The 21,736-nt window shown below is 40.6% G+C and overlaps 1 protein-coding gene across 6 annotated transcripts in view; it reads left to right on the top strand.

Moving 5' to 3' along the window:
* Positions 1-21,736, top strand: part of PLA2G4A (phospholipase A2 group IVA) — a 118,526-nt gene that overhangs the window by 53,983 nt on the left and 42,807 nt on the right. For 5 of the 6 annotated variants that reach the window (XM_068690664.1, XM_068690663.1, XM_068690661.1 and 2 more), the window contains 2 exons: positions 5,159-5,240; positions 18,846-18,994. In XM_068690664.1, coding sequence (XP_068546765.1) covers positions 5,159-5,240; positions 18,846-18,994 — 231 coding nt within the window. The remainder of the gene's footprint in view (positions 1-5,158; positions 5,241-18,845; positions 18,995-21,736) is intronic. The other variant, XM_068690665.1, reaches the window with a different exon arrangement.

Raw genomic sequence — 21,736 nt, forward strand, 5'->3', positions numbered from 1 at the left:
TTTGACACCAGTATGTGCACCATAGTGAACAAGATACAGTTTCACAAGAATAAATAATTACAGTCCTCTGGCAGCGCTGAATTCTGATGCAGCGATGTTGTAATTGCTGGCAGGACTATTGTTAATGCAAGAGCTGATTCTGTAGTTGTTTGAAAAATGCATGGAAGTCTGAGGTTTTTTTTTTCATTCAAATTTAAATTGCAAGGAAAGTTTTACTAAAATTTGCACACTTGGGGCAGCAGGCTTATATCAGTGCAAAATAGTGCATTTTTATAACCCTTGGCATTAAAAGTCTCAAAAGAATTCTGCATTTTCCAAAAGTCCTTATGTTAACCACTATGCATTTTCTGATCTCTTTTATTTTTATTCTTTCCTTTTTTTATGAAAGATTAGAAGGAATAAAAGAAGGTGTTCACAGAGTTGCTGCAGAGTTGCTTCACAAAATGCTTTTGGGTTCAGAGAAGAGTTGAGACATAATATAACTTGTTAACTTGGTATTGGGGTTAAATATTACAATAACGAATGAAATAACTTCAAAATGTATGTGTATACACAAATATTTACCTTCATTTGTAATATCCATGTAAAAGAATGAACTTCATTAAAATCTGTTATTTAACAAAATAAGCAAACATTTTCATTTGTCCAGCTCAATTGTCAGCTTGAGTATCCTGCTTATAGTTAAGGAAGTAGAAGTAGTAAATCCTTATTACGCAAGGTATACCAGACCTTCCTGATTTGTATTTGGTTTATATCTCCTGATTGAGTGATATTTTGTGACTCAGCATTCTGGGGGATGAAAAATACTGTATTCAACACATGCAAATTCATTGCTTTCCTGGTAAGTGTGGAAAGTTCACAGGCAAAACCTGATAGTGCTACAGCAGATTTTTAGAGCATTGTTTTGTTTCCCAGACTTGTAGTGCAAAAGTATGTATAAAAGTATAAATGAGGGGAATTAGATAATAAGAGAAATTTTACTGGGAGAAAAAACACAGTTCAAGGTGGAAAAGAAAGGAAGGAGGCAGGAGGAGGAGTTAAAGAAGGAGACGTGTGAGGGCAGGAGACACTGAACAGTTGTTCTGTGTACTTGGAAAACCTAGTGCTTGTACCTAAAAGGAGTGGACTGAGCAAGGAGAGCATATTCTGTCATAACTTAGAAAGCCCATCTTTAGAGAAGGCAATCTTTATTGAAGGTGGCTGTTTCTGTCTTTTCCCCCCTCTTCTGCCTCTCTCCTTCCTTCTCAAAACTTATGGAGAAAGAAGTAAAGTGAAAGAAATATGTAAAGCCAGGTCACCTTGGAAGAGAGGATTTAGGCTTTTCAGTTTTGTGAGCTTCTGCAATTTTTAACCTGTCTTAGATTTAAAGATATGCAGATGTTGCTCCACTCAGTGTTGCAATGCTTAAGTGATTTATACCATCTTGTTTTCCTCTGAAGTAATTGAGGAGTTGGCAATGTACAGATTTTTATCAAGACATAAGGTGAACTAAGTCACATCAGAAAACATAGCTTTGTCATCTAAATTAGCAAGGATTTAAGTGTTTAGAGTCAATATACTGTATTTTCAGGGGGCTTTTAACTTCTGTAGGAGTTAGTCTCTTTCCAAAAACTAACATCCAGCAAGTCTTTTGGGATCATTTCTTTGGTAATGTGGGTATTTAGGTCTCTTAGAAACTGGATCCTAAGTGGAAAATTGCCTTAATTTCCGTTTGTGCTTTAGTTGCATGAAAAACATTTATTTTAGGATAGAAAAGATCTAGGCTTTGAAGCTTCCTGTGTATCTGTGTACATTTTTACTAAGAGGGAGATCATTTATTTTAGTCCTGTACAAATTTCTTCTAAGCATGTGATTAAGTCTAGATATTAATAACTCTATAATTATGAGCCTCAGTTTGTTATTTTGGGTGAGGCATGGGGAAAGAAGATAATGGTTTTCTGCTGTTTTACCAGGCCTCTGCATATTCACAGTGCTTTTGGAGGATACCAAATCTTGTGCCACAGTTAACTTTCTTGGCACAACAGCAGCTGGAATTAAGAGGTTTGCTGCTTACATCAATAAAAAACAGTTCTCATGGTAGCATTAGGTAGCAACTTGCAATAGAAAGTAATGACAATCTCCATATTGCTGTAATGAGAAAATTCCAGTGAGTGGTGTTTTATCCTCGTTTTGACAGTGGGCATTTTATTTAGGCATGTGAGATGTATGGCAGAGATGTATGGCAGAGATGCAGGCAAACTACTTTCCAGAAGTGCTTTCTGTAGGTGAACATCTTACAGTATCACCATTTTACAGCCAGGACTCTGGGGACCAAAATTGTCCTCGAGCTTCACATAGCAGCTGAGAACAAAATCCAGCACGCCCTTGTCCTATACTCGTAACTTAATTATAACTTCAGCCTCCTCTTTGTTGCTAAATATTCAGTGAGCTCTGATTTGTGGTCTCAAGCAAGGACAGGAGCTTTCCTAACAGCTAAGAATAAGGGGAAGGGTGGTGTCTTTGTACTTCGGGCTGTTTCTTTTTAATTATAAGGTTGTATGTGACAAAGCAGTGATAAAACAACATCAGTCTGGGTTAACAAATGCTGGGGCCAGCACTGCATTGTGAAACCATTGTGTTCAGCGATCTGACATGGATGAATGTGGCACACACTGATAAAACAGCTTTGAGCACACTCAAAAAGCAAGCTAGAAACAAGGGATGGAGAGAAAACCTGTTTTCTGGAGATTGACACCTTATAAAAATTCTTGAAACCATGTAATTTCAGAGCTGGGGTAGTTTTATGTAGCTGTGTGAGAAGTCCTGACCTTCTTCCTGTTCTTCCATCCACTCGTGGAAACTGCAGTGCAAAAGATAGATATCATGAAATTATTGGGATGTCTTCCTGTCAGGACATGGCAGGCTGTTATATAGGTCATTTAAATTAAGTAGGCGATAGATGTGAAGTCACACGTCTAACACCTTCCTGCTCAGTTTGATACTTCTGAGCAGGTTAACAGTCCTGGCTGGGAGACTTGGCCAGAGGCTGGATCCCATTTTTGCTGCAGTTGGCGAGCCGCTTGCTGCGAAATGACAGCTTCAGTATACCGCTTGTAAGCTAATAGTTTGCATTGCCATAGTTTTCCCACTGCTTGCTTACTTGTTCTCTGCACCAGACAACTCCTACAGCTTTACAGAGGAAAAATTACAGAGTTGGTATTTCCTGCTGGGCAGACTGTCATGAAACGAGCCTCCAGACATCCCCCTACCTGCGGGTGACTACAGCTTGAATGAAGATGCAGCAAGTCATTGTCTGGGTCAGCCAGTGTCTGCAGTGAAGTCATACCCTTAGCACCACTGGGGGCATTTTCCCTAGGTATTTGCCACTGTGATGTGACTGTGCCTTTGCAAACTTCTAGACTGCAGAGTTGGGGAGGAGTTTGTGTTTCTGCTGTTGTTTTTTCAATGAGCCTTGACTCAGCTCTTACTTAAGAATTCACAAACCACTTTTGGTATCTATAGATGATGATTGATTTTTTATTTTTTATTTTTGAGCAGATGATATGTAACTTACAAGAGATTGTTGTTTCTTATCTTATTTGTATTGAAGCGGGATCCAGTCTGGTTGTGGTGCAAGAATATCATGTATGTGAAATAGTGGGGCTTGCCTGAAACAACCAGTTCTGCAATAACTGTGAGAACCTCTTGAAGGCCCTTATAAGTCTAGCAGTTGAAGCAAGCTGTAGCTTAAATGGAAGTACAAGCCGCTGTTAAAGCTAAACCATGAATAATGAATTGTAGTGTGTTTTTTTTTTGGCTTGTCTGTTTGTTCCTTTAAAAAAGGTGTTTTGAAACAAAACACACACACACAAAAAGCACCGGGTGCAGCCTGAATAAGCATGTTCCACTCTAAAGGTGCCGTCTGTTATTTTAAGTAAACTTCAAGGAATTTCCTGATTCTGGTAGTTCCCTTTCTCTTCTGATTGGGATACACTGCAAGATCTTCAGTATGTGGTTAGCTGTCCTAATGATTCTAATGGGCGAGTAAGAAAAAACAGCAAGAATATCAAGGCAGAGACCTGTGACATAGGTGTGTGTATGAGCTGTAGGTGACTGCCTGAGCTCCTCTGGGAGCTGGAGAACAGCTCGAACATTGTGCCTAGTGCAGGAGCAGAGCTCAGGGGCAAGGGGGTGCCCCAATTTCCATCCCAGGAGGGCTCATTGGCTGGTGCTGGGGATGAACCAGTGTCCAGGCAGTGTGGGCAGCCAAAGGAGCTATGGTCAGGCTGGGCATTAAGGTAGCAGCATAGGTATGAGCACACGGAGACAGTTGTGTGGGACTTGTGCCTGGTTGTAATACCGAGTGCTTACAGCTTACCCATGCTCTGCTTCCTTGTGGAAGGCTGATGGTGTCTGTACACAGTGATGCTACTCCTGATGGCATTCAGTAGTTTGGTCAAACTTGTGACTATGTAAGCAAAATAGATGTGAGCTACTGGCCTCTTTCCATTGAGGTTTTTACTTTAATTTCTTAATCTCACTGCTTCCATTCAGGACATACATTCTGGCTACTTTTAAAAGGCAGTTCTTTTAAAAAACTCCAAAAACAGTGTGAAATTTGCTTGTGGATGTTTCAACACCTTGCTTTTTGCCCTCACTCCATTGTCTTAGGGAGACTTACACTTTGAATAATGATGTGTACTAAAAAGTATACACTGTGCTTTACTAATTTTATCCTTTCCATGTGCGGTATGCATATATCTGTTCCAGAACATGTACTCAGAAGTAATTGCACCTGTTCTTTTTACTGGGGAAAGGTAATTACAAAGATGAGCACATGGTAAAATAGCCCCCTTTTTATTTTATTTTTCTTACCATACCAAGTTGTCCTTGACTGACTAAATGCCTTAAAGCAGGTTCTGTAGAGAGGAGGAGAGTTATTTATTGAGATTAGTAGGTGTGGCTGCAGGAAAATCAAGCAACCCTAGTGTAAGGCTTGACCTTTCAGTAAAGCTGCAGGGTGCAGTTCAGCTTTAAGATGCTTTATCCAGTAGGCATTTCATTTGCACTTTGGCTTGGGGATTTCTCTCTCAGTTCTTGGATGAAATGACACCTGTTTTAATAGAATAGCTGCTTTTTGATTCTGGAACTTAATCACCTCTAACTCTCTGACTTCCAGGTGGAACACCAGTATTCTCATATATTCACTGTGACAGTAAGGAAAGCCACAAATGTCACAAAAGGAGCCATTGGTGACATGCGTGAGTATTTCTCTTTCTGTTTTGCCTCTTTTTCTAGGAGACTGTTTCTGTAGGCACGGGAAGGGGACACAACAAGATTGTCATGCATTAAAAGATTGTTTGTGTAGTGTTTTTTTTTCTCATCCTGCTTGTTAAAGCTGGAGTGGTGTAACCATTTCAGTGCTTGTTCACTTCAACTCAGAAAGCTGATTTGCCACTCCTTCTTTCCATCGATCCAGAACAGATGAGTGAGTTGTAAACAATTTGCCTACAAGCAGACGCCACCTACGTTTAGTTTTTTGGCGTAGTCGGAAGTGCTGTTCTGAGTATAGTGAAACTGGCAACTGCTGTATATTCAAAAGGCTGTGGTTTGGTGGTGCGAACACTTGGAAAGAAAGAAGCCCAGAGCTCTGCTGAGTCAGTACAACTAAGTGTGGGGGGGGAATAAGCAGATCTCATGATGGGGAGCTATATAAGATTCCAGCACTTCTTCCCATTTCAGTTGCTCTTCTGAGTCTCCAGACTTAGCAGCTGAACAGGAAACAACTAGGAAGAGAGACCCGTGAAAACTCTCATCTGTTCTTAAGGAGGGAAGAGAGAGAGAATAATATATTGGCTCAGTCTATAAAAAGAATACTCTTGCTTCCTTCCTGATGAGTGTTTTGCTGTCAGGTCATGTCTCACTTTCCCTGGCACTTGATCCATAGCATTACATAGCCTGAGACTGCAGGCTGAGTGGTACCTTGCTCCTGCTCTTTGATCAAGCTGGTTTGAGATGCAGATTTCCCTCCCAGCACATTCCTGGGGTTTTGAACTTTTTTCAGGTCAAACTACAGCAGCTGCTCTAACGCATGGTCTTTGCTTCAACAGGTGAATGTTTCTTTTATGTTTAGTATCCAGCATTGATATCAAACAAGGTGGGTGGCTGGGGAGAAATAGCAGGGAGTGTTGGCTGGGGAAGAAATGGAAATCCATTTAGCATCTACCGTGGGGTGAAGAGAAGAGCACAAGCAGAAGGTGCTGTGGGACATTGTTCTGGCAGCTTCTGAAAGGGTGTTCATGTAAGAAAACATGGGAGAAGTGGTCTGGCCTAGGGACCCCACAGGTTTGTGTGAAGGAGAAGACAAGCAAAATGGGAGGACACAGGATCCTGGCATGAGATAGAGTGTGGGGAGCATGCGAAGGGAAGAAGGGGGGTTGAATTATTATATTAAATGGACTATGGAATGGGTTAAAAAGAAAGCCAGAAGACCATCAGGGCAGGTATGGTCCTATAGCATAAATTCCAAATATTATGCATCAAGAACACTGAATTTTCTTCCAGTAAAAAAAGAAAATGTTTTGTAAAACTGACTGAATCATCGAAACTGAATAGTTACTCAGGAAGCACTCTGATAAAACCTGGCAGAACTGTGCTTAAGGGCTACTGAAACCTGCTTGGCTTCCTGTCTGAGGCAGCTACTAGTGCTCTGTAGCCCGAGGCACCTCGGGCATCTCACAGTGAGCTTCCAAATTCCCAGGGCTTGTTCTTGGAGTCCTGGCAAATCACTGAAGTGTGTGTGTGTGGGGCGACGAACAACAGAAAAACCCAACTCAGATGACTTTTCGTTTTTCCAAAACAGAAACAGAAGCAATGTTTTTATTTCCCGTGTACATACACATCTCTGTGTATTGGCGCTTGGAAGCTATTTGATCAAATCAGTAATCTTGTTAATACTGAAGAAAGATGCGTGAAGCTGTGAGCAGCACAGGGCCTTTACTGGTCGTGCCAGCCAGTATTTTTTTCATTTGATTTGTCAAAACTGCAACATGTTAAAGGAATTTCTGAAATCTTACTCTTGGTTTCTGTTCTCAAGCACAGGACTTGCTAACAGGGGGAGTGGCTGTGATACATAACATCACATTCCCTGGTCAGGGTGGAGTCCTGTGTGAGAGGCACTACCAAGTTCTTGACTCTTCTGGTGGGTTTCTCTCAGCCTCTTCTGCTAGGGTTGCTCCACTTTCTATAGACAGTGAACAGCTCTGTGGGCAAGAGAAGTAACGTTTCAGCGTGGTGGTGATGGAGGCCCTGGGAATGTGAGAGATTAATGGTTTGTTTTTTTCCATGCCACAAGTGAATGCCTCAGGTGTTAAAAAGTCTACTAGAAAATTTTCAATTCATTTACATTTATTTATGTATTTTTTTGCCCAGTGTATGAACAGGAACTCTTCTCTTTGGAAAATCCTTCTTAGGTGCAGGAAAGTTTTATATCTCTACAGGATGTCAAATGCTGCCTTCTGAGGAGATTCTTGTTCTCTGGCTTATGGGGCAAGGGTGGCCAACAATTTTGATCACTTTGTATTTTGAAGTACTGCTGTGCTTTGCAGCCATGTTTTATAGCTTTGCTATTTTTTTCTGAGACTGATAGCTTTCAAGAATAGCTTTGAAGGGTTAAAGTAGACCCAAGTTATTAAATGTATGGAAGTGCTTATAATTTTGCTGTATTTCCAGTGTAAGGATCTGCAGTCAACCTCTGTTCAAGGGATCTTGGGTCTGGTGTACATGGTGCTCTGACTTGGCTGGGCATGGAGGCCCAGCCACTGTGGCAGTTATCCACACCTCTTTCTCCCCAAGCCTAGCTTGTGGAATTCCAAGCAAATTTTTAAAGATGTTCTACACTCTTTGTTAATGAAGAGCGTATCTGGTTGTATCAGTCTTAAAACTTAGTCATAGGCAAACATACTGCCACTTCCACAGGCTATGAATTTCCTTGTGTGAACAGTTCATGTACAGCACTGCTGATTCAAAAAGTTTTCTTCATTTCCTGGCCAATCTGGGTGACTGGAACAACAGAGAAAATTGGAGCTAGGATACCTGCCAGATGTTTTTCCAGCTTCTATTTTTATTTTTTTGGCTGAGGTTTCCTATTGTCTCGGTGAGCTTTAAAATCTTTATTAGAGTGATGTGATGGAGATTAGCAATCAAATCTGAATCTGTGTCATACCAGTCTCTGAGTTACCAAGCTGTGGTAGCTTGGATTTGATTTCTCAGTGTTAAAGAACATCAAAATACTAAGAAAAGAATACTTGCATCACAATATTTTCCATGCAAATAATTTTCATTTATCTTAGATTTTGATCAGTTATTCGAAAGATCAGAATCCAAAACTACAGCATGCTGGAAGAGAAATGCTTGAAAACAGTGATGGTTCTTACACTAGGACCCTGGTTCCAAAACTTGCTAATGTGGAGATGGATCTTCTGTAGGATCTAGATGGGTCTTCTAGAGGTAGCTCTTGGCTTGGCTAGCTCATGCTGCAGTAAGGAGCAATATATGTCTCCTGCAAGTCAAGATGTTCTTCCAGTGTGGTTGGTGTTCTTCCAGACTGCCTTCCGCTTCTCCAAAGGAGATACGGAGTTGTGGCATTTTGCAAGACAAATGGGTATCTGTCCCCGCCTGCTGCACCTGCCTGGCCCTGGCACGAGAATCTAGTTGAGCAGTATGGTTGGGAAGAGGAGGTGATGTCTGTGGTTTCATTTGCTGTTTGTTTCCTCCAAGTCAATAGGTTGGGGGAACTTACCCATGGGGTTGTGTTTACTTAGAGCCATAGGTCTTGGTGTTGAAGCTGGTTCATTTAAAGCCAGAGTCACATACAAGAGGAAAGTTCAGGCACACATATGCAGTGTTTTAATCCAAAAAGTTAGCCAAAAGGGAAGGAATTGGAGATTTGCTTGCTCGTAATAGATCAGGGATGCAACAGTTTCCATTACAACAGCTCATTTAGTACTAATCCAGCTGCTTACTTTATAACTTCTGGCAGGTCTCGCACCCTAACTTAGCTACAATACTTGATTTAACTGTTGACATGTCATCAGATAATGCTCTTCCTACAAGGCCATGAAGCAGGACCTGAATTTTGCAAGGGAGCTCCAACAGGAAAACAAGCCAAACCCTTCTCCTTTGTCAGCCCAACAACCTGGAAAAAGTAGGTCAGAGTTGGCCAGTTTTCCAAGTCCTACAAGCTGCACATGCAGGTCTTCATGTGGCCAGAAGCCCTAAGATGTGCTGCATACGTAGCAGGGCAAAGAAGTGCTGGAATTAGCTCACTGTGAGGAGATACAAGAGTTTCTGTTTGGACCCATGCTGCATTGATCTGTGTTCGGGTGGCCTGGATGGGCAGCAGAGTCCCAGGATGACCATGCTTTGTGGGCTTCAGCATTCCTTCTCGATCTGACTCTTTCCAACAGCCTTGTGCCATCTCTTCCATCAGTCATGTTTTGTGGAGGTCAGTGCTCTACTGCCAACCATAGGAGCTGTCTGACTCCAGAGCCATGGGTAGGTATCTTCAGAAGACACGGGTGTGCCCATCTTCAAAAAGGAGCACTATGAATAACAGCTGCTCATGAAATGTCTACTGCATATCTCAGCCAAACATCGATGCAACTGTAGGCTTGATTATGGTTTCATGGATACATGCTGTGGTTTTGCCCTGTTGTAGGCTGCTGCATCCAGAAGTAGTGCTGGGAGGTGCAAGCCTTATTGGAAACAGGCTTATGAGTTCCACAGTGAAACTGATGCAAAAAATGCTGCTCTTCCCACTCATAAAAATATCTTTTTGATGAAAAATTCTGTCTCTGAACACTTGCCATGTAGCTATTGAGGCAGGGACTGGATTTTGTAAAATATTAGTGAAAGCTTGTTTTCATCCTAGAGAAAGGCTTTTCTGGTGCTCTGTTATGCTGCAGTGATAACATCAAAGCAGGCATGCGAGCTTAGACTGAGGACCCATCTTGCCTGATACTCTGGCTGTAGGACCTCCCTCTCCAAGCTGTGGCCATGTGCAGCCCCAGGAGAAGGGAGCTTGATGGTGACTGGAAATGGTTGTGTTTCATGTGCTGTCACATCAGCAGGCAGAACTTTGTGGTGGGGCTCTCTGGATCCCTCCCGGAAGCTGTGGACACTGCTGTTTCTGCAGTTTAAGCCTTTCACCCCTTTTCTGTAAGGGGTCTCCCTCTTTTCTGTCTGTTTGTGCTCTGTAATAGTTTGATTTCTTCCTGCTTTCTTTTCTTTTCCCTCTCATCCCCTTTCTCAGGGAGGACTTTGAAGTTTTGTTAGGGTTGGGCTAATGCCTGATCCCAAGGGAGAACCAAGACGAACATTGGTCATAGTTGGAAACTGAGCAAAAATAAGAACAGGATAAGTATGTGATGTTTTCTTCATATCCACTCCAAGCAATCATTTGTTCTCAGTAAGGGACTCCCTGAACTGGATGTGAGGGCTCCTAATTACATCAAAAGCAGAGTTTCTCTTGCATAAACTTCACTGGTTTTCCTTACATCCACGTAAGTCTTCTCATCCACAGCTCCTTTGATCACGAGTTCTGCAGGTTACTATGTACTGTGCAGAATAATCACTTTTTAAATTTGTGTTAAAACTGGGTTTTGTAAGTGTGACTTGGAGCTTCCCTTGGTTACTGTCTTGCATTTGTTGGATGTTAACTTGCCCACATATCTGTCTGTAGCAAAGGAGGTTCTCACAAATAACAAAAAGTGCTAATCTGTTGAAACACGAGGAATGTCTGCTGACTCAGTGCAAGGTTGTGCCATGCTTAGTAGGGCAGACTAGCTCACATGCATGACCATCCTTTTCCCTTTATGGGCCTGTTAATGTCGGTGTACATATGCTGTTCTGACCAAGTGCACAACCATCTGTTCCTCAGTGCTGCAAATGAAATGCCTGTGATAACCAACCTGAACAGCAGTGTTAGTGCAGAAACACTTTGCAGGTGTCACTCGATTTTAAAACCTCCCATGACTGCTCACAGCAGCAGTAGTGATGGTTCTTCTGGAACGTGGTGTTTAGGTAACCACCCTGAGCCTGTGTTTACCCATGGTTCTGGCTCGTTTGCGCAGCTCCACGTTTGTGGAGGCTTCCTGACAGGCCCAGGGAAGAGCCTCTTCTCCCTGCAAGGCGTTGAGGCCAGGCCTCAGCAGCTTAGTACATCAAGCTCTAGGGCTGCTGGTAGAGGACCAAAACCTCTAAAGCCTCATAATACCAAATACAGATCTAGTATAAACTTGTTCTGTGGATTCAGGGATGTTCAGAAAACGTTGACAGTTTAAATTTACTTTAGCAGACTATGCCAGGCTAGGAGTAATCTATACTCCATCAGCGAACAAAAATCTGGAGTCAGAGTCACATTGTGGGTTTTGAGTAATTTACCAGGAATGTGATGATCTGCCTAAACCTACTCTAGACCAAATTATTGCTGCCTGGATCTGGCATTAACATGGACCTGCAGTCACAGGGGAGCTGGGCAGCGATGCTGCCTCCTCCCGCCTCTCCTGCTGCTGTCTGTATTGACAGAGTGAGATGATTCACAAATTTAACACTGTAAAACCTCTTAGGAGCTAAGCATTTCAACTGAAGAAGGCAAAAAAAAAGCAACCCTTAGATTCTGACAAATTGCCAGAAAAATGCATTTTTCTCTGGATTATTGTAAGCTAATGTTTTAGTTGCTTTTCACTGCTGTCTCTCTACAAAGGGAGCTAGAGAATCCAGAGAAGGGATTTACTTTTTTTTTTTTTTTTTTTTTCCTCTTGGCTCTTTTACAGATTTGATATGAACCTGTTAAAGGGTTCATCTGACTTTTATTTTACTTTGTTTTGTTCAGGGCCTCATCAGCAAAACTGCCAGTGGCATCCCGCCTGCCAGTAAACTAGGTAGTAGTGCACTCCCAGAGCTGGGAGCTCAGTCCTTTCCGTCTTCCAAATTATGCTGGAGATGAAAAGCGCTGCAATGCAAGGCACTAATGATCTCTAACAAATGCATTACTCAATGACAGGATTTCTCACAGCAAAGCTGCTGTCTCAGGAGCAGTCTTGCCTCACTTGTAGTCACCTTCTGCTCATGAAATCGAGCCCTGCATTATCACCCTTGCCAAATCCCTCTGCAAGATGAGGGACAGAAATCTTGGCAGTCCTTATCATACCTTGAACATGACAGCAAATAACCTATGGCCTTCAGCTTGTGACTCCTTACAGATAGACTATGGCTGTGTTTGAAAGCTTCCAAAATATCCACTCCAAATTAATGGGAAGCCTGAATGTAAATGTAGCAGTTAAACTGCATCAGTATCTATTGTGAACACTCTTTCAGAATTAAAATAACTGAAGTAAAATTCAGTGATGAGATGGACCACATATGGGTTTAAATAAATTTAGCCAATGTGCTTCACAAGTTATTTGTGTATTTCATTAGTTGCCTATGTATCAAGAGCTACAAAATCAACCAATCTGAAAAACTGAAATAGCTGAAACAGTCTTGTCTGATACCTGTGTTACGGACAGGGCTGGAGGCCACTGCCACTGGCTTAGGTGGCATGGGCTAAGCCACAGTCCTCTTGGAAAGTGGAAACTGAGAATAAACCAAGAAGATCAGAAGTCAGGCCTTGCTGCTTTTTGAGTCCTTCTGTTGGCTGCAGGAGGTGTTAACGTGAAGGTTACTCAAGAGAGCCACGAGGTGCTTGGCTGCCTTGCAGCCCGACACAGCCAGATCTGCTGTGTTGCATTCCCAGGCTCCACCTCTCCAAGTAGGAGAAGAGCTTTTCGGTTTCTAAAATCACACCTCCAGCCTCCATTAAAGACAGTACCTGCTTACGTGTTGCCTGCGAGTTGGCAGGGAAGGTACACTGAGCAGTCCTTGCCCTGAGTGTCTGGTGGCTTGGTCAGACATTTTGCTGCCTCCTTCCATGGCAGTAGCACTGCTGGCTGCTGTGTAGGGCATCTTGTGGCTCTGGCTCCTTTTTCCGTTCCTGCCTGCCTGAGAATGAGGTATGTAATTAATTAATGGTGCCTCTGTTCTCTTGAACATGGGAGCCACCTTGTCTGACCTTGCCTTAGCCTGTCATTTCAGCTACTGTCAGCAAAGCAAGGCGAAGCCAAATCTAATGATACAAATGTTTGCAAATACATTGTTTGAGGAACACTATTTGGGACTTACTGATGTTGGACAGGTATTAATGAACACTGCTTGTAGTTCCCATTTTACTCTCTTTACACATAAAATTCACTATTTGAATGAAAAATTGGGTCATCATTTATAAGCATGCATTGAAACCTATGAAAAGATTTATGTAGCATGTGTCATGCTGGTTTACAGTGATCAATGCTAATACATTTTCAGCCTGTTGAAAATGCCTTCAAGCACCTTGATTAGGGTTTCTCTCAGGACCCAGCAGGTCTGATAGCTTCCATAAGGCAGTGGATATGTAGCACACATTCCTCCTTGAGTCCCCTCCCCAAGCAGAACTGCTTGTGCCTAGGGCAGAGCTGGCATTGGACTAGATGATCTTCAGAGGTCCCTTCCAACCTCGGCCATTCTGTGACTCTGTGAGGAGGGCAGTCCAGCAGTTCCCAGTAGGGGCCTCAGCTGAGCAGCACCAAAATTCGTGTTGTTAGTGCTTAAATCAAAACAACAAAGCAGCATGTGGCACGGGGGAGAGTTATCTGTGTGGCTCTCAGTGTCACGAGAGGAAAGAATATCAGGCATTGGGAACATAGATTGAATGGTACACTGATGGGGAAAGGCTCGAGGAGTTTGTGGTCATTCACGTCTAGTTTCATACCTCAAACCTCACTGTTTGTGTTTAAAGGAGAATGAGATACAAGGAAGTTAGAGCTCCCATGTTAATAAAGTTGTACTTCAGTATTGTAATCCAAAAAGCTGATGGAAAGTGGTAAAGGTGGTCTTCTGGGACCTAGTAATAATTTATGAACCGGATAGCACTTACTCTTAGAGGATGTTGGTTAACCAGGAGGCAAAAAACTCCAATAAACCAAACTAACATTGTTCTTTAAGGAAGTTCTGCAGTATGCTTGCTGGAATATTCCTGTAGGTGCATAGGTGTGGTAGCTGGAGATCATGGGTCCAAAAAACCTGGATCCAGATTTACTTTCTGTAACAGTGATGCATATATTAACTGAAATTAATGTTAATTTAGTTTTATTTAATAATCCATTATGGTCGCTGGTATTCACAACATGCTCGTGGGAGAAAAAGACAGATTCTTTTGTGACAAATCAGATTTTACAATACTTCAAGAGCTTTGCATTTCTTTCAAGGCTTGATGGATATTAGATAAAGTTTAATGTATGGTCGAGGTGGGTTTATCCTTGGTGGTTGAGATTTGAACAACCTTAATATTGTTTCTCTGTTATGCTATTGAAATAATTGCAATTGGAATGACTGAAATATGTACAGTTAATTATATTAATATGGGGGCCCGATGACAGTCATCCTACCAAATCAGTAACAAAAGATAAAATGGCTTCCACTCATAGAAAATTTTACAGGTTTCTTTAATAGATTGCTTTGAGCATTACTCATTTTTAATGTGAGAATGATTGATCCTAATTAGTGTCCATTGTGTGTTTCACTTATGATTCACAGTATAATGTAGAGATAGGATTCTATAGGAATTATATATGTAGAGATAGATGAAAAGTCATTAAATTGTTACTTCCTACCTCTCGGCCATTTGTTAAGCCAGCATGTTTAAAAATAACTTCATGCCGAGCCTACTTTAGATCTTGGATGTCTGTTTTCAACCCCTGGGAATTTGGCAGATGCTGTAAATCTTTCAGAAGGCTTATTATGATCAGTTTGTTAACTTCCTTTATAATTAGTCCAGCTTGAAGCTGATAATTGGAGGACTCTGTGTTAGTCTCATTGAAATCAATGCTGAGACCAGGGTAGTGTAAAGGTAGGTTTTTAGATACATATGTCAGCTCATATTCTTCACGTCTGTGCCATTACATAGGCAGCGCTTAGGCACTGTAGAAGAATGATGTTTTAGTTGCATACACACAATGAGACACTGGAAAAGCATCGAAGAGTGCCAGAAAGGGAGGAATATGAAATCACACTCTACAGTCACTGTCTGGCAATAGTGCTTGTGTCCATAGCTCTGTCATTTGCAAACCTTCCACGTACTTTACCTGCGTTACAAAATTCAAATGCAGGGCAGATTGCTGGCCCACAAATTATAAGAGTCATGCAGAAATCTGTGTGCAAAGCATAGCCCTGCAGAGTTGTGTGGAAGTGCCATTTTCTGCAGAAGTAGCTCGAGGGAGAAGTACGATTGCTTACACGTTGCCTCTCTTGAGAAGTGTGTGGTTGGTCTTTCACATAGGTTGTTTTCTTCCAAGTTTTGCTTTATTTTAATAAAGGAGCAAATCTGTGACAGTGCTGCCCCTACATATAGAATCTTCATTCTCTTGTAGTGATTATACTTCTAAAGCATCAGCTTTTGACTCATAAGCTGTTTCATAAGGATGCTTTCTTTTTCCATCAACATATAGATAATAGCAGTGATCAAGCTACTTCTCACTGATACTTTCGGATTCATTTTCTGAAAAACATACCTGGGAAATCAACTAGCAAAACCACATACAGGACTAAATAGATCTGTGCAAGAGGATATACACTTCATCTATTTTATCTGCATATGATAAAATGTTTTAAAACACATTAAGTGAATAATTTTGCATGACTTGCCAGGTTGCCAGTAGCTAGTTTTTGAGTGTCATCCCCAACTGATAACAAGGAATAAAATTTTGATTTATATAGCATAGCTTATAGCAGTATCTTAATCAGAGCGCACAGTCTTCCAGTATTTTTCCTCTTCAGCTGAAGAAGGAAGTTTGGAAAGAATAGATTTTCATTTTCTTAATTGAAAATAGCACAAAATAAACTTTCAAACATTAAAGGGCAGATGATTAACTCTTCGCCTTGGGTTAAAAAACATAATAAAGGCAGGGAGTGAGGGGGAGGCTTGGCAAGACAGAGTTACCAAGATATTTCTTTTATTTATTTTAGTGACTGATTTTCTAAGTTTAGTTGTTCTGTGCCTTGGGTTTAGTTTCTGTTTCAACACTCACTTGGAGTCTGTCTCGTAGGAAGTTAGAAACAGCAGCTGTGTGCCAGCTGTGCCGTGGTTTGGCGTTTCCACGTGCTTTGGGATTTGGAAAGCAGGTAGCAAGCCATTTTGCTCTTTGTGTTTAAAAGAAAAATGCGAGTTTTGTAACTTAGATTTGATCCCCTAACCACATAAAAATTGAACTGAAAGAGCAGCATTGATGTTTTGCTCAGAACACTGCTTAGTGCCAGTATTTTTGTTAAAAAGCAAGTTTTTGGGGGCAAGTTCAGCCTTTTGGCACTGCGAGTCTGTAGTGTTTGTTGCCAAAATACTGCTCGATGCTTGGACTTAGCAGATAAGATCTTGTCATTGCTCATTTTGGTAGGTGTTTTGCTGTTTAGTTTCACAGGGCTTCGATTCCCTGCCTTCTGGAACAGTTTTGTGTAGTGATTCAAGGGAGCTAATGCATTCAGTAGGAGCTGGCAATTAAAAAATAAATTTTAAAAAATCTGTGAGTGGGAAAACAAAAAGATGTGAAAGGCACCTAGGGGTTGATCCCCCCTCTTCATCTGACTTGAGGTAAGAGGCAAGTTAAGATCAATTCTTAGGAGCTAATGAAGATTGCCATTTAAAGGCTTTTCTCGCTGTTCCCCAACTTTCAGTAGCTGAGCATTAGTTAACAGGTAGTGGTGTGCCCTGCCAAGTGGTGGCAATTAGCTGAGACCCACAGGTATGCAGCACAGTGTAAAACTCCCTCAGAGTCTGTTTACATACAGATTTTTACTTTCTTGAGTCTCCATTTTTGAACAGGTTTGCTTACTGTCCTTGAAGAACATCTAATTCACAGCATGACACTCAGATGTTACTCTGACTCTGCCACACTATTTGACCTACTTTTTGTGGAGGTTCAATGCTTCTCTTGGGTGGTGGCACCAGAAAGCATGTTGGGTCCAGCTGATGTTCCCCACTGGAAGTTTCGATTCCATTCTTCCCTGTTACACAAACAAAACCTCCTGAGTGTTTGCAAAAAGCATTCTTTCAGTTTTGTGTTTTCTGAAATGAGATTGATACCCATTTGAAAGTATTGAGCTGTTTTTGTTTTGCTCTTTTCTTTCTCCTAGCTGAAGGACCCGGTGGTTCTGGGCTTCAGCACTCACTGATAATATTTTATTGAAATTCTGGAGTTCCTAAACACATTTGGCTTTGTTGAAAGAAGTCTTCAGACTTCAAGTATGTACAAGGAGGGATGTTCAGACCTGTTTGACCTTGAGATGGGTTTCAATCACTTTCACAAAGACATATTTAAAAGAAAAGGATTCTTATTTGTAGTGATTATTGCATTTTCTTGAAAGTGTTTCCCAAGAGTCAAGGGCAACCTTTGCAGAGAGGATACTGAAAAGATAATAGAATCATAGAATTGCTTAGGTTGGAAGAGACCATTAAGTTCATCAAGTGCAACTATTGATGTACATGTATATGTTTTGCCATGTTACAGCAAATGGCTTTTAATGACCACAAAAATCTTGGAGATAACTTTCCATGCTCTCCTGTGCAGCAGTGTTGTAGAGTCTGGAAAGGTCTTCATCAGACTGGCTCTTGGATTTGTAGGATAAGAAACTGTTGAAAAATCTACTTTCTATAAATACTTGATTGACAATGGTGAAATGGAGAAAAAAAAAGAAATTCCTTACTGTTACTGGAGATATGTTTGAAGTGAAATAAACTAATATGGACTTAGAAAAAATAAGTCAGAGAAATGTTGGTGCAGTTTCAAACACAGCCTATTTTATACTTCGGACCTTGCATTCAAAACTGATAGTATGAAGTTCCTATTTACACAGTGCTCTGTCTTTTAGAAGTATAACTGAAATGTGAAAACATGATATAATCTCTTCTGGAAATACAATGCAGTGCTATACAAGGATTGCCACAACTGGAATTTCTCATTTAGGAATGAACTGTCATTCATAATAGAGATGTTGACACTGGTGATGGTTAAATCTCAGACAGAAAAGAATCTAATTTGATGGAAAAATCTCATTTGACAGAAGAAAATTACTAGCTTTAACTGTTTGGATTTGTCAGGCTGCCAACAATGCGTGCTTTGCTTTCAGGAAGAAATAGCCATCACTGAACATGTCAGGTGAATTTTTTCAAGGTATATTTTTTCTCCTACTAGTAATTCTGATTAGGTACTGTTGGTGTATGTTACTATATTTTCAATCAGTGTTCTGCACAGTTATTTTTCAAATACAGCATGTTTGTAAAGTGTTGGTACTGTGGTGACCTCCACAAAACTGCAGGTATAAGAGGCTCCAAAACTGTACTCCCAGTTGCTTGCTTTCATTTTTAATTAAGGACTGTTTTTGTGGAATACTTATTGGTATGATAGAAGCCAAAGTAATTAAAGGCTAGAAAGAGAGGAAAGGATAAGAGCTTTTAAAAATAATTACCACTGCTTCATAGAGGTATACATGTTTCCAATAAAATTGAATTTATCTCGGTGTCCTGTTTGTTCAAGGTGCTCCCCTCTCTTAAACGCATAATTTCTGTTTCTTTTGGCATATTGGTAATGCCACTGTATCACTTACGTCATTATAGTCATAGATTTATATAGTTCCATTTAAATATATTCCTGTCATAGACCAAGAGATGATCTGTGGTTTAACATAACTGTTACAACCCAAACTTGAATTTTATTTAATGTTTGCATTGTTTTGCTGTGTAGTTGACACTCCAGACCCCTATGTGGAGCTCTTCATCCCCTCTGCCCCTGACTGCAGGAAGAGAACTAAACATTTCAATAATGACATCAATCCCGTGTGGAACGAGACTTTTGAGTTCATTCTGGATCCCAACCAAGAGAATGTTCTTGAGGTAAATCAAGTGACTGATCTGCATCTGTGAAAATGGAACTCGAGCAATGTCTGGATGGTTAAAATAACAGTACCTTCTGTGTGTATGGCATCTGTTGTGTGAAGATTTCGGGGTTTGTTTTTTAATATTACAGGCTAGATTTTGTGTTTAGGCATGGTGCTCAGCAGGAAGTACTGTATGAATTCTTTTATTCAGGGAATAGTCTTGAGAGTCATTGTAAGATAGTTCTCTGAGTCATCCTTCAGAGTGTTCCTGAGGGCTAGTGTTCCTTGCATCAGCCATAAATTATTTTGTCTCTGCTTCCTTCACTGATTCAACTATTACAGACTGTGAATAGTTGGGGGTAAAGTCAAGTCTCTGCTCTTTCCCTGCTTCTCCCTTAGAAAGCAGAATCATGGTTCTGCTTTCTCCTTGTGCCCATCCAGTGGTGTTTTGGGAACTCTTACACCATGTGCAGGCTTGTTCACCAAGCCACCATCTAATATCAATATGTTAAGCCTTTCAGGGTTGTGTACAATAAATTAGTGGTAAGTATAATTATTTTATCAGTGCGCATGGTAAGCATGTAAGTTTTACAGTGCTGTTAGCTTGGTTCTTCACAGGGTATGGCCCTAACATGCACAGTCCTCTGACCCAAGCTTACAGGTTTTCCATCTAAATTAGTTGGATATACAGGACAGAAGTCAGAGCCTGTGAAGCTAATAACTATAATCTCTTGAGACTAAACTGTTCAAGATCCTAAAACTGATTTGTGTCTGCAGTAGTGCTCCCTGTCTTCCTTGGGTGAGGATCAGGATTTACTGTTTGGGCAGGAAGAATTGCATGCTCATCACACTGGAGCATGAAGAACAATTATGCACATGTAACAACACTAGTTTTGCAGAAAGGAGATTATGCAAAATAGCTTCTAGTTTATCAGGTGCAAGGGTCACCTGAGTTGATTTGATCTATGTTTTGGTCATAGATATGCAACCTGGCTAAGTGAAACTTGAGAAAAGGTTGAAATCTCTCACATAGTTACTGCTTTCTTATAATAACACAGGCAAACAGTTATCAGGACTTCTGTATTTTCTAGCATTGATTTATGCAGTCATTAGAAAGTATAGGATTTTATGAGCTGGCAGGTGGTTGATTTCCAGCATAGTGTGGCTGTAGTTTACTGCTAGGATTATGCAAGTCCCTATTTCCTGTAGCAGAACACAGTAAACTTCATTAGAGTTAGAATTTGGAAATGTATCTTTATTGTACCTAAAGAATGGTTTCTGAGACACATGCTAAAAAAATCATGAAAATTGCCTGCAAAGCTTCAGTGATACCATGTAATAATGGTTAATTTTGGACCTGTTTGATATATATCTGCATACATACATATATGCTGTTCATGGTAAATGTTCTCTTCACCATGAGAAATATATTTTCTAGGTTAAAGCCAGTATTTGTGTTCTGTCAGTGTTGTACACGCTTACAGTGTACAGCAGAGCCTTTGGGGTCCTGTGGGGGGTACAGTGTCAGAATTCAAATCTGTGAAACTACCTACCCTATCTTTTGAGTGTAGACTTCGCGATCCTCTCTATTTCTTGGATTATTTTAATCTAAATCTTTAGCTATGTCCCAAGTGCAGTTTTTACTCTGTGTAGTGTAAGAAACTCTGTAAAATCCTCTTAAGAAGTTCTTGCTATTGCTATTTGTTTTATGTCCACTCTCAGAGATTACAGCAAAGGGCATAAAGTTCTGTGAGAAAACAGAGAAATGTAGATGCCATTAAAATGAGTTCTATACTAAAACACAGTTCCTCATTTCAATGGGTTGATTGTGGCATAGGATGAAAAAGATTCTTCTTAGCCAAGAAGACGTCGAACCCAGATATAACAACTAGTCATTCAAGTGGTTGTGTCTTGATTCCATTTATTTTATGCAAAAGAAACATTCTAAGCTGAAAACACGATATTTTAGAAGAAACTTTCACAAAGCAGAAAAAACTCATAAACCAAACGAGTTTGGAGAACTCATTTACTAGAAACCATGGAAATGGTAATTTGAAATTCTTTCTGAACATCTTGAGAACTTGAAAGGCTACCACTGAGATAAAAGACTGCCAGATGTAGACCAATGTGGGTTAGAGCAAATGCATTGAACAACATTCTGCTGTGTCTGCATGAGTGTTTGTACAGTACCACGTTTTGAAAAGGCATGTGCTTTGACATGGAGGATGAGAAGAGACTTGAAGGTCTGGTTGGATACAGAGAAAAGCTTTGTGTAATTTGGAATGCTGTGTATTTTGCCAAATCATTGCTGTGAAATTCTTGGTCTGTGGATAGAAGGTTAGGACATATGGATTCCATCTTTGTTGAAAAGCTGCTGTATGTTTTTTGGCATATTGCATTTAAAATACTTAAAGTTTCTCTATGGAGAAGTTTTGCTAACTGGAAATTTGAAATAATTATGTATGTACTATATATAATTTGAAGTAATTACATCTGCTTAGTCAGGTGGTGATTTTTACTGACAGAAAGGTGCTCACATGAAAAATGCTTTGTAAATGATGCTGTCCTACTCTTGCCATTGAATGCCTTGAAAATGCCACCTACGCTATGTATTAACTTATCCTGTTTTAAAATGATATCACTGGGTGTTGACTGGGTTGGGTTAGTCATATTCATTTCCCTGTCCCTTTTATAAATTTTAATTTTAGGCATAGACCGTATGGAATTAGTAAGAGATTTATCAGTGTAGAATTGAATG

This window comes from Anas acuta, chromosome 8 (genome assembly GCF_963932015.1).
Source record: "Anas acuta chromosome 8, bAnaAcu1.1, whole genome shotgun sequence".
Classification (NCBI taxonomy): domain Eukaryota; kingdom Metazoa; phylum Chordata; class Aves; order Anseriformes; family Anatidae; genus Anas; species Anas acuta.